The following is a 14126-nucleotide window of genomic DNA, read 5'->3' as shown; positions in this document are numbered from 1 at the left end:
TTTCATGAGACTAAGAAAGCTCATTATTGTGATAAATCTGTTGCTACATCTTATTTACATAAACTCAAATTATTGGTACAGTTTTAGCCCAAGTAATTCCTGCTTTGAAATCATTAAATATGTTGTTTTAGCATTTAAGAAATTAAATCACAAATAACATATTTTTTCTTATATTTTATGATAGAGTAGGGAATTCCTTGTTATCTTCAAAGCCATTTGCAAAATATGTTTTACATTAGAAATTTCATTAGCATATGAACTTGACTTTTTTTATTCTTTTAGACGATGCTATGCATATATTTAATACTTGATAACTGGACTATGGCTTCACTATAATATTTATGTGATTATACAATTTTAATACCTCCTAATGTAGCTCTGTTATTTTATAGCTCAGTGTGGTGGTGCTATGTCAGATTTCAGTGGAGTGATCCTAAGCCCTGGATTTCCTGGAAATTATCCTAGCAGCTTAGATTGCACATGGACAATAAAATTGCCTATAGGGTTTGGTATGTATCTTTAAAAATATGGCATCCCATTTTCATTTTGTTTTTCCTGAAGTAAAATACTTATTTCTCTAATTTGCTGATACTAATTTATAATATTTCTACCTATCATAACTACTGAATGTGAATTGTGAATGGATGAATAAAGGAATGCATGAAGCTTTTTTTTCCCTTGTTTTCTTTCTAAGAGATATTACAGAAGGGGGCAGCTAGTTGGTGCAGTGGATAAAACACCAGCCCTGAAGTCAGGAGGACCTAAATGCAAATCTGTCCTCAAACACTTGTGTGACCTTAAACAAGTCACTTAATCCCAATTGCCTCTGTAAAAAAAAAAAAAAATAAAATAAAAAAGAATTATTACAGAAATTGTAGATTTATCCATAGGGCACTTGATGAGCTTGCAAAAACAAGTTCAGTATTGATTTGATTTCTGGGTCCACAGTGACAAGCAGAATGAACAGGAAGTGAGAGCCTGTCAAGGTGGTAGGGCATCTGGCAAGATGACCTGTGTGAACTGTTTCATGGGACTTGAAACAAGGTCTGTTTTGGGGCTAGCTGGATATAAAGAAGTAGGTAAATTTTTCACTCTTACACAAACCAAAGGAAAAAATACAGCTTTAGGTCATAACTTCAAAAGTTGAGCCATTTTCAGAGACTGGAGACATCTTTTCTGGAGGCCCAAGAAATCATGGTTGGTCATTGCATTGATCAGTTATTAAATAATATGTATTTCTTTTTTGTATCCCTCTCTGTCTTTTTGTCTGTTTATTTTTTAGGAGTACATTTGCAATTTGTGAATTTCTCCACTGAAACAATCCATGATTATTTGGAAGTAAGGAGTGGATCTTCAGAAACTAGCACTGTTATTGGGCGACTTAGTGGTCCTCAAATACCATCTTCTTTATTTAGCACTACCCATGAAACCAGCTTATATTTTCATAGTGATTATTCTCAAAATAAACAAGGATTTCATATAATATATCAAGGTAAAAAAGGAAATAGTTTACAAGAATCTAAATAAGAGGAATATTTAATTTCTATGCTTATTTACTGCTTTTTTATTGAAGGAGGAAATGGGATTTCAATGACACAAGCTCAAGTTAGAAAGATGGTTGTTTAGAGTTTTTGCCTTTTAAAAACTCATTTTGTAAAAAAGAAATACATGACAGGACAGGAAGGAAAAAGAGAACAAAACTATATATATAGTGGAGAAAATAGGATGGAAGGAAATAGAGAGCTGGTAATTATAACTGTTAATGTGAATGGGATAAACTGTCCCATAAATTGAAAACAAAAATAGCAAAGTGGATTAAAAAAACAGAATCCTAAATAAAAATAAATAAATAAAAATAAAAATTCATTTTATTGGAGAGGTTCTGAGATTATATCCATTCCCTAAAGCTTCTACATGTAGCTTTTCATATATAATATTCTAATAACATTAACTTTTGACCCTGTGTTATTATAACACATATAAACAGATTTAATATTAGTCACAAATTTTGATTCACTAGAAAACCCATTTCTATGAAACTATGATTAATCACAGCATTATTATAATTATTTATGGAGAGTCTTGTATTTCATATTATTCCTAAATTGTATTTTGTCATCTTTAACTGAGTATATCATGATATAGGGGAAAGATGTATCTGGTTCTGAGTGTGGATTAAAGAAGGGAAGGTTTGGACCTAAAATTTCACCTGTATAGGAATTTCCAAGGGAAAGAAACTCCTTTTACCAGTGCAAGGTATTTATAATACCTATCCTTCCTAACAAAATGGAAAGGAAATACCAAATATTTTCAAATTGTAAGTATTCATTCAAATCTAGATCTACTCAAGCAATAACCTTGGCTTATTCTAACAAGGGCATTGGAAAGATAGATTTTCATTAATAGGACTACAAATGCATGTCAGACAAGATCACCTATAGAATAAAGAGCCTGTTTTAAAGTCACAAAGATGAATTCAAACATCACCTTTCACTCATTTTAAGTGTTACCCCAGACAAGCCACTTAATCTTTAAATGCTTAAGGCATATCTCTAAGGCATATCATATTGATATAATAATGGTGTCAAATAAATAAATGAATGAATAAATGCTGATCAGAATTAAGAGAATGAGTTACTATAGTTCTCTATATCAATGAAATATTATAGTCTCTATCCTTTAAATGAATATAGAATTTTATAACCCACTGATAAAGTAATGAATTTGCTTGATTTTTTAAAATTGTATCAGAATGATATCTTTGTGAAAAATGGAAAATCTAGTAGAGTAGAAGTGAAAAGGACAAACCCAGGACAAAAGCCTCTCATAGGACAATTCAGAACTCTGTGAGGTATAACAAGGGAGTGGAAGTTGGTTAAGCTATTTAAGGTGTCATGTTATTTGGATCAGAATTTTTTGCTCTTGTGGATAGAAAATTCAAATTCTTCCTAAATCCGGGGTTTGCTTCTTTACAATTTCTTTCAGAAATAAGCATATGTTTTCTAGATGCTTCAACCAAAATTTCTAGATTTTTATAATATATAACTGAGAATACTTATTTTTATTTCTTCAGAAGGATTATTTTACTTGAAATCAATTTTTTTCTCTTATTTATTAGTGTGCAACCTCTCTAAAAAAGTCAGAACAGGGAATTTAGTTATTTCTTTGAAGGTTAAAAAATTAGTTTAAAAAGAGACTTATAAATAGGTTTTACATACATAAATCTGTAAATATAACTGTGCACATGTAGTTCAAACCAATAAGCAATCACATTCTGTGTAAGAGAATCAGAATATGGTTGATTAAAATTGTAGCTTTATGAGTACGTTTACATTTTCTCTAAAAGACTCCAATTTAGGATAGATTGTATGGGTGGGGTGAGGAAATTTAATGCATTTTTGTGAATTTTATTAGCATTTTAAACAGCAAAATTGTAGGCATGAGAAGAAATTCATATTAGATGATCATTGATATAATTTAACATAGAAGTGAATTGCTAAATATAGCTAATTAAAAACAATATGTCTCTCTATGAAACTTATATTATCTTCCCCAAATGCAAGTCTTATTTAGTTTCAATCCTCTGAACTTAAGTTAATTTATCTGATATCTGTTGCTTCTTTCCTAGCTTATCAGTTGCAAAGTTGCCCTGATCCACGCCCATTTCGAAATGGTTTTGTGATAGGAAATGATTTCACTGTAGGCCAAACTATTTCTTTTGAGTGTTTCCCAGGATACACTCTTATTGGAAATTCAGCACTCACTTGCCTCCATGGAGTTAGCCGTAACTGGAATTATCCTCTTCCAAGGTGTGAAGGTATGTTTCTAGGAAATAAATTGTCTTTTACATAATCAGACTTGTGTCTTTTTGAGGCTTTTGTGGCAATGTGGTGACCTTATTTTCCAAGAGTGAAACTGTCTACATCTCATGATTCAAGGTACCACAAAGAAATTGTGTGTGTGTGTGTGTGTGTGTGTGTGTGTGTGTGTTTTGAGCTATTTAAAAAAAAAAAAAAAAAAACTTAAATAGAAAATATGAAAAAAAAAACTGCCATGTAAACAGCAGAAAATGAGAGGATTCAAAATATAAAGCAATGCATTTCCATTTCACAAAAGCCTATTTTTTGTCAGGACTATTTACTTTTTTTTTTTTTTTTTTGCTTCCTTTTAGGTTTTCTTTTGTTTTTTGCTGCACACTTTTTATTTCATTCTTCCTCCCCCCCCCCTTCTTACCCTGAAGAAATGTACAATTAAGCATGAACACACATACACACATACATATATACATACAAATATATACACAAAGTAAGTATATGCATACTTATACACATAAATATGCAAAGATATCTATAATCATATACATATACATTCATATGCATGTATGTAAAACTACTGTGCTTGTTATTTTTCTATTTCCCTGATGGTGGGTAACATCTTTTTTTTTTTTAATAAATCCAAACTTTCCATATTTTTCTAAATCAACCAGTTCATAATTTCCTACACCACAGCAATTTAAATAGCCCAAAACAATTTTGATTAATATGACTGGCATATAGTAGTTTCCTTATATTTCTCATTTGCTTAGATCTATTTTGGCTTTAACTTTGAGATCTGGATTACCACACTTACTAGTCAATATTGTATTAAAGGAATTAGAGTAGGTAATAAGGAAACCAAATTATCGTTCTTTGCAGATGATATGGTGGTGTAATTAGAGTACCCTAGAGAATCAAATAAAAAACTACAAGAAACAATCTACAACTTTAGCAAAGTTGCAAGATATAAAATAAATCCACATAAGTCATCAGCATTTTTACATATTGCCAACAAATCCAGCAGCAAGAGATACAAAGAGAAATTTCATTTAAAATAACTATTCACAATATAAAATATCTGAGAGTCTATCTGCCAAGTCAAAGTCAGGAACTATATAAATATAACTACAAAACACTTTTCACACAAATAAAGTCAGGTCTAAACAACTGGAAAAATATTAAGTGCTCTTTGATAGGCTGAGCAAATATAATAAAAATGACAATACTACTTAAATTAATGTACTTATTTAGTGCTATGCCCATCAAACACCCAAGAAAATATTTTACAGATCTAGAAAAAATAATAACAAATTCCATCTGGAAGAAGGAAAAAGTCAAGAATTTCAAGGGAATCAATGAAAAAAAAATGCAAATAAAGGTGGCCTAGTGGTGCCAGACCTAAAACTATATTATAAAGCAGCAGTCATCAAAACCATTTGGTATTGGCTAAGAAATAGAGTACTCAGTCAGTGAAATAGGTTAGAATCATAGGACAAAATAGTCAGTGACTAAAGTAATCTAGTATTTGACAAACCCAACAACCCCAACTTCTGGGATAAGAACTCAAAATTTGACAAAAACTGCTGGGAAAATTGGAAACTACTATGGCAGAAACTAGGTATTGACCCACAACTGACACTGTATACCAATAAAAGGTCAAAATGAATTATGAAGAACATAAGATAGTTTACCTCTCAGATCTGTGGAGGAGGAAGGAATTTGTGACCAAAGAAGAACTGGAGATCATTATTGATCACAAAATAGATAATTTGCATTATATTAAGTCAAAAAGGTTTTGTACAAACAAAATTAATGCAGACAAAATTAGAAGGTAAACAATAAACTGGGAAGACATTTTTACATTCAAGGATTCTGATAAAGACCTCATTTCTAAAATATATAGAGAATTGACTCAAACTTATAGGAATTCAAACTATTCTCCAATTGATAAATGGTCCACAGATATGAATAGACAATTTTCAGGTGAAGAAATTGAAACTGGATGTTTTATTCTGAACAAACTTTGACACAATTACATTTCCAGTGTCATTCTTCATTCCCTAAGTGGGTAAAAAAAGTAGCATTGTTATCATAAGGATGGCAATGAGAAAAGTCATAATACTGATCAGCCTGTAAATTGTGCTAAATGAACACAGGCTCAATACAAATAAATGACAGCAACTTTCGAGTGACAGAGAATACTGGGAGTGAGGGAGGTAGTGGAATAAGAAGGGAAAGAAAGTTTGGAAAGTGGTGGGACAATACTGCAGCATCTTAAGGAGGGATTGATTAAGGAGTAGGCTAATGGAATCCTATCTCATGCAATAAATAAGTTCTGGAAAATATATTTTGGGATTTAAAGTAAAATAGAGGCCACAGACTTGTAATTTAACTAAATGGTTTGTATTTGTATTAGAAGCAGAGAACAACATCACACATTAAAAAAAAAGACAATGTTTTAATTTCAGTCAGGAAGACTTGATTCATAAGATCATAGCTTTTCAAGTTAGAAGACTTTAGAGGCTCTAGCAAGTCCAACTGGAGATTTTAGGAATAAATTTGAAGAAACTGAGACTCACCAGAAAAAATTAATTGTGACCTAGGCTCATGCAGCTAATAAGTATCTGAAGTCAGATTTGATTCAGGTCTTCCTGACTCCAAGTTTAGTAACATTTCGTGTGATAGACTGGCTCTTTGTCAAATCAGATCCCTGACACTTATTGACTATATGACTAAGGACAAATAGTTTCATGAGCTTCAGAGAAATTTATATACTCATTTGGGAGAGAGGATTTTCACATTAAAAACCTCCCCACCCTGCCCTTATGGCAGGTATAGATTTGTCATGTCCAAGAAGCTGAACTGAGCTTGAACTGGCTTGAACTGAAGCCATTTTAAAAAACAATTCCTTGTGGGGTGTAATATTACTCTTATGAACACATTTCCAGTACTTTTGATGAAAAAGAGAAAAGCTCATCAATATCTGTGCATTCACATTCTTAAATTATTTTATTTCACATGCCAGGATTCAAGCACACATTGTCTCAAGCTTATAACCAGATAAATATTTTATATTGCTTAAGAAGATGCAAAATATATGACACTGTTGTAGTCAATATTTATATTTTGATTTGATTTGTTTTGTTTTTACTTAGCCCTCTGTGGTGGTAACATAACTGCAATGAATGGCACTATTTACTCTCCTGGATATCCTGATGAATATCCGAACTTTCAAGACTGCTTTTGGCTTGTAAGAGTACCACCGGGAAATGGAATCTACATCAATTTTACAGTTCTCCAAACAGAACCAATATATGATTTTATTACTGTCTGGTAAGCAAGAGACATTATTATTGTTTAATTTCAACTCTATCGCAGTGAGACAAGGTAGGGAAGGAAAATATTTCAGAATTCCTTGTTACAAATTACTACCTTATATTTGATTTGGTGGTAATAACTAGGAATGGCGGGAATTTTTGAGAATCAAACAAACAAACAAAAAAAGTCTTTTGTTGCCCTGCATCATGAAGTATTTAAGTACTATAGAATAAAATAATCTGTTAAGTCGGAAAGCTCAGAATACCAATTACATAACTAATTTGTCAGTTGTTGTTTTTTTTCCTTCAGAACATAGTAGATGTTGATAAATCACAATGATCTTTGTCTCAAGGCAACAATTGTCAAAAAGCATAGAAAAGAAAAGATCTTAATTTACAAAAAGAAAAATCTGTTATAATTTCTTGTTGCTCCAAAGTTTTCTTTTTTTAATTTATTTATTTTAAAAGCATTTATTTTTTCTCAGATGAACAATTTTTTTTCGAAGAAGAAAAAAGAAACAAATCACAATAATCATGCATAATTCAGCAAAAACACACACACACACACACACACACACAAATTCTCATTATGACCATGTTCAAATATTATCTCATGCTACATTGTTTATCACCTTTCTATAAGAAAATAACATAATTCATTTTCAGTCCCCTGGAGTTGTGATTTATTTTGTACTAATTGGATTTCTAAAGTCTTTTAAAGTTGTTTTTATTTACAATATTGTTATTGTATAAATTGTTCTTTTAATTTTGCTCACTTCACATTGAATAATTTCATTAGTTATTTTTAAGTGAAATATCTTTACTTTCTTTTTTTAATGTTGTTGTGGTTAAAATCAGGATCTATGGGTAGTTGAACATCAAGGAAACATTAAACTTCTTCAAAGAAAATAAGTGAGACCTTTGATGGTATTCCAGAAATTTAAATTCAAGATTCTACTTATATTGTATTAGGCAGTGCCCCTACAAGTATTATTCACTTTAAAAAAAAGAGTGAATCAAAAGAACTTAAAAAACATTCATGATAATGAATATCTTCTGACTTTTTATCAAGTTAAGAACTTGTGGGAGCTAATTATTAAATTTTTAGTGTGACCATTTAGTACTTAGAAATCAGCAATATCAATAAATCAAGAGCTGATTATTTAGTTTATTAAGAAAAAAATTAGCAATACAGTTTAATAATAATAATGAGTGTATACTTTTATTAGTTCCTAAAGAGTTTGGCTATTAAGTATTCATAAACATACCTCTTATTGATGTCTATAAACTTTGTTTGAGTTCAGTAGTTGTTCAGCAGAAGATTCTAGAATGAAGCATTTCCATATTGGAGGTCTAGTGACTATAGGCTAATGATAACAATAACTGCTATTTATGAAATACTTTAAGATTTATAAAGTGTTCCTTAGGAGGTCACTTGAACTACTGTTCCCCTCAGTATTCAATTATGAAACATGACTGTATATATTTTTTCCTTTAAAGGGATGGACCAGATCAAAACTCACCTCAAATTGGTCAATTCAGTGGCAATACTGCTTTGGAGTCTGTGTATAGCACTTCAAATCAGATTTTAATCAAATTCCATAGTGACTTCACAACAAGTGGCTTCTTTGTTCTCAGTTATCATGGTTGGTATTATATATAATTTCTATTTTCTTAACACTAGGTAATTTTTATTTGCACAAATTGAATGAAACATATGTAAACATAATGATTGAAAATTTACTAAAACTTAAGAAATTTTTACTACTGAAACTATCTTCAAGACACTTGGAAACATTCACATGCAAACAAAAAGACATGAAATAAATCAGTCAGTAACTATTGATATAGAAGAAAATACTAGTTTGCAGGGAACTAATAAAGATCAGCTGTTCATACTTGATTGTGTGTGATTGTGAAATATCAGTTGATTTTCAATGGCAAATTTGTAAAGAGTGACCCACAAGAAAAACTTTTATTTATGTGGATTTTCTCTATTGATGTTTAGGGATATTCAAAATAAAAATGTCAGTTTTATGATGAAAATAATTATGACATCTCTGGCTTCCTTAAAGGGACTTTGAGATACACAGGAGTCTCCAAAACACACAGATGTATTTGATAATATCTTTATTTAAATCATTCTTTTGGTTTATTTATGATTAAATTTAGTAATTAATGAATCCCAAATTATATTTTCTGTAGAGAACAGCTTGTATGAATTCACTCAAAGATCATTCTTCCCATTAAAAGAAATATGTATTTTTCTTTTTTCTAGAAGAATAATTTTATGGATATTTTTACTGGATATAAAATTGTTGCATGCTCTGAACATGCAACAATTGCTTATTTATTAAATCAGTTTATTCCTATTTTTTTCTCCCAACAAGATGTTTTCTTTCATATTCTTTGTTATTCAAAACTTTTTAAAGTTATCTTAAAAACAGAATATTTTGAAGTTACCAAAAGCATTATGAAGACCTTCATGTGGTAAACATATTGTATACTTAAGTAAAACATATTTTCATTTTTAAGCAAAATAATGTTATTTTTCATTTGATGAAAAGAATGGTGAGATAATTTATTGGTGTCAAAATTTGAATATATATGTATATATATATATATATATATATATATATATATATATATGTAATAGATTCATCTTAGATAATCACAAATTAGACTATGTATTGATCAGCAAATAGAAAATATGGAATTAATTGCCTCTTGATTTGGTTAAATAATGATTTATTCAGGCACAGATTTTGTGTCTAAAATATGCCAGTGAAGTCATTAGAAAGTAAATAATTCAAACAACTTTTTTTTCTTCTTTTGGCATGAAAGGGATGACTTTTACTGGATTGAAAAATCTCATTGGTTATAAAAAATGCAACTTGAAAAAGTCAAAACAGTATTTATTCCAATTATAGGAGCATATAAATGATAAGTACAAATAAATTAAGTGACTAGTCAGGCCAATTATGTGAACCCTAGTGGTAGAATCAAATTATTATACATTCATTGTCTCTTTGGAGCCCAGGCTAATACTCCTTGGTCTATTTGAAATATTTAGTGTCTTTCTAGGTAAATTATAAGAGGGACAAGGAAGCTTGATAATCTGTTGGTCGGGGTATTGTTGAGTTGTATCAATCATGTCTGGCTTTACATAAGCCCTATTTTAACTTCATAATTTTCATTCCTTTCCCTTGTTTTCTCATTTATTTAGCAAAATTTTAGCTAGTCTTTCATGTCCTTATATGTACACATCTATCCTTCTCCTTTATGTTTCTACTGCTCTTATATTCATCATAATTTGTCAAAATATTTTGGAAACTTTAATAATTATATAATTATGAAAATAAAACCACCAGATTAATTTTTTTTCTGTTTTCTCCTGTTGGTTAATATTTATTTTTAACATAGTCCTGGGTCAGAATATTACTCATCTGATTTCCTCTAAATTATTTGATTTGGTTTAATTAGTTCTGTCATCTTTTTTTTTTTTTTTTTTTTTTTTTTACAATAATATTGTTTCTTAGCTTTGGGACTCTGTATTTTTTTATTTATCTGACATGGTAAATATTTCTTATGCTTTCTTAAGATCCTATCAATCATATAAATTTCCATTTTTTAGATATTAAAGAATAGTTTACCTAAAATATATATTTTCCTCTTTTCAGTGACTTATTTTATGAGATATATTCAGATAATCCATCTTTCTTTTACAAAATACCACCTTCATTAAACTTTCTGGGACTCAAAATAACAGACACAGAAAGCTTTGCAAAATGAAAATTGTATGCAATCAAAAAAGGGGAGGAGTGCTAAAAGGAACATATGAATATTGTAGAACAGGTACATAAGATAGCTGGCCTCTTTTTCTATGTATATAATTTATGGCTCTCTGTGTGGTCTTTAATGTAATGTAAAGAATTAGTAAAGCAGATACCATAACTACTTTCTGTTCTGCAAAGTGTCAGTACATAATAAATGAAAACTGTAATTATGCCCAAATCTGTGAATTCTTAAAAGTTAAACAAAAAGAGACAACTTTATTTTTATATGATGCAATAAGGTAATGACTTCTCATAACATTTAATATACTATAAAACATAAGCCCAAATTAAAGGTCATTCAAAATATTAATTTGGGGTTTTGTTGTTTTTGGTGGTGGTGGAAGTTTTTGTTTTTACTTTTTTATTTTTAGCAAAATTACTAACAATGATGCTTTATAGGAAACAGAAGTCAGCATTTAACCTCTGCATTCAAAATTATTGGATTATATGTAGAGCCACATGGCTCTCTGTATAGACATAAGGAGAAAGAAAAGAGAGTTGATCTTGGGATAGGAATTGTGTTCTAGTGCTGACTTTGTCACTTTTGAAATTATTGTGCTGAACAAGTCATTTAATCTCTCTATCAGAGTTTTCTCAATTGTAAAACAAGGGTAATTAAGCCTGCTCTGCCTTCTTCATGTTGTTGTTATGAAAGCCAAGTATCTCACATAAGATATTTAAGTTTTTCCTCTAAACATGGAAGTTATTTACTGTAACACATTTTTTTAAAAAATGAGTAGCTTAGTTTTACATAGACTCACTGAAGAGGAAACAAGTGCTCTTTTCCATAATCATTTAGGTAAAATTCTAAGAGGATTCAATGAGCCTAGAATTCAAAAAATAAGGCTATTTCTTGTCATTATTAAATATTAATTTTATGTCACATGATATATCTTTTAAATTTTTCTTACTCTTATCAACTTCAATTTATCTTACCTTTAGCTTACACTAGAAATGGATTTGATGTTTTCCAATATTTACTATTGGCTATCTTTCTGATCACAATTATTTAAGCAATATTTATTTTTTCCATTAATATTTGAATATTAACACTATCAAGAATTAATGAATGGTATTATTATTATCAAAACCCTCATCAATTCTCTGGGACTTCTTTACAGTTTAAGAACTATATGTCCCCCTCATAATCTTGCTTCAGCATAAAAAAAAAAAAAAAACAAATAAAAGTTATTGATTTAATAAGTTTCAATTTTTGTTTTTACAAATATGAAAACTTTATCCTCTTGTAAGGATTACCATGTTAATCAAAAAATGGGTTTTAAGAGAACATTCATTAGGTTAAGAAAGAAAGATGGCAATCTATCATCATAAAAATTATATATCTTTTTGAGTAATCATTTCACAATGGCAATGAAATAAGTAAATGGATCATGTTGTTTTGAAAAACATGTTTGTCATATATTGTAAAGAGATCAGGAAAATAAAGATAAGAATTAAAAGCAAGAAAAGAGAGAATCATTTAAATCCTGGAACTATTTTAAGTAAAAAAAAAAAAAAAAACAATTTAAAAACTGTTGTATATCAGTATAAGACATTTGTACTTGCCTGATGAAATGGAGCTTCTGCTCAATCTGAACAAACAGGACAATAACATGCAGATCAGGGAATATTTGTAAATTATTTGTAGAAAAATATATATCATCTGAAAAACTTGTTAGCATGAGGGTCATGATTCTTCAGAAATATAAACATGAAATAAATGCATAATTTTAAACATATAATCTTTCCTATATCTTTCAGCTATTATATTAAATAATGTTTGAAATATGATAAATATGGGATGTTCAAATGTGTAAGCACAAGTTATTATTAAATCTTAAACCGTACTAAGATTTTTTGGATATTCTGTATAATCAATTTATTTCAGTTACAATCAAACATTTTTTAACAACTCAAATTGTACTACTTTTCTCCTTATTTTTAACAAATTTTTATAAATTTCTTTATCATAGCAATAATACTATTGAGATGACAGTGACTTCAGGTTCTGGCTCAATGTTAGATTGTAACCGCTGTTTTCAGAAGAAACCCAGCTAAGCACTTATAAGCTTATCAATCAACAAGCATTTATTAAGAACAAACTATATGTCAAGAACTATGATAGCTCCTATTATACTAAGAACAAAAAGTAAAAAATTCCTTGTACAACATCCCTTTTTTGTTAGTTTAATGAATTGTTTGTCCATACAAAACTCAAAATGGACTGGAATCCTACTTTTTACCCTTACATTTACTTTCACAAAAATCCTGTCTTCTGAGTCTAAATCTATAATACAATGGTTTTAATTGCTTTAATCATATAGCATGAAGCTAGGTATGGTTGATTTGACAAGATTAGTTGTAGAAAGTGAGTTTAGAGTTTCTGTTGAAAAGCAGAAATATGATAGTTGGTTTAAAATAGCATTCTAGGTAGGACAAACAGGATCATTAACAATAAGGTTTTAAGTGGAAGATTAAAAAAGACATTTGTGTGTGTTGAAGTGAAAGCACATAAGAAAATACTAATAGCTATGCTGCAGAATAAATAGTAATATCAAAGTACAGATTTAATATTCAATTGTGTGCTTGCATATATATTTATAGAGCTAGATAGAACTTGTGATTTCATTGCTAAAGATAATTTCTTTATCTACTAATTATTCACATTCATTGAAAACATTAATGAAAATATTTTCTTTTTTTTTTTTTAGCCTATCAGCTACGAGTATGCCAGCCTCCACCACCTATCCCAAATGCTGAAATTTTGACAGAAGATGATGAATTTGAAATAGGTAAAACTTATTAAATGATTTTTGAAAAGAAAACACTCTGAGACTATCCCACCATTTGTTCAGTGATAAATGTAAACACCTAAAAAAAAGTGAATAGAAGCATATTATTTCTCACCATCTCTTACTGGTTTGGCAAAATTGGATGTAAATTTCAAAATTAGTGTGGGTAGAAAGGTAAAGCATCGTAGAAAAGGATGATAACTGGAACAGCTGTGTAGCAGGGACTATTTTGTTGACAAATGACTATGATTATTGGTGGTTTTTCTCAAGAGCTTTGCTGTGTTTGTTCAAGGTTATTTCCTTCTGACATTGGACAGGTGCTTCCATAGTTATATTATTCTCCTGTACATCCAGGCACAATTCTGA

The 14126-nt window shown here is 29.7% G+C and overlaps 1 protein-coding gene across 1 annotated transcript; it reads left to right on the top strand.

Annotated features, from left to right (window-relative positions):
• Positions 1–560: 560 nt before the first annotated feature.
• On the top strand, positions 561–14107 carry LOC127544379 (CUB and sushi domain-containing protein 3-like). Its single transcript, XM_051971003.1, has 5 exons — positions 561–1492; positions 3629–3817; positions 6971–7148; positions 8633–8778; positions 13680–14107. The coding sequence occupies exons 1-5, from the start codon at positions 1195–1197 to the stop codon at positions 13772–13774; spliced, it is 906 nt and encodes a 301-aa protein (XP_051826963.1). The 5' UTR covers positions 561–1194; the 3' UTR covers positions 13775–14107.
• The last annotated feature ends 19 nt before the right edge of the window (positions 14108–14126 follow it).

The sequence above is a fragment of the Antechinus flavipes genome, chromosome 1, assembly GCF_016432865.1.
Source record: "Antechinus flavipes isolate AdamAnt ecotype Samford, QLD, Australia chromosome 1, AdamAnt_v2, whole genome shotgun sequence".
Classification (NCBI taxonomy): Eukaryota; Metazoa; Chordata; class Mammalia; order Dasyuromorphia; family Dasyuridae; genus Antechinus; species Antechinus flavipes.
Note: the sequence above shows the minus strand (reverse complement) of the source record. Positions and strands in the feature narration are given on the sequence as shown.

Coding starts and splice junctions, on each gene's coding strand:
- LOC127544379 (XM_051971003.1), top strand. CDS start 1,195: ATGGTTGGTCATTGCATTGATCAGTTATTAAATAATATGTATTTCTTT. Junction 3,818..6,970: donor TCCTCTTCCAAGGTGTGAAG/GTATGTTTCTAG, acceptor GTTTTTACTTAG/CCCTCTGTGGTGGTAACATA. Junction 7,149..8,632: donor TATGATTTTATTACTGTCTG/GTAAGCAAGAGA, acceptor TTTCCTTTAAAG/GGATGGACCAGATCAAAACT.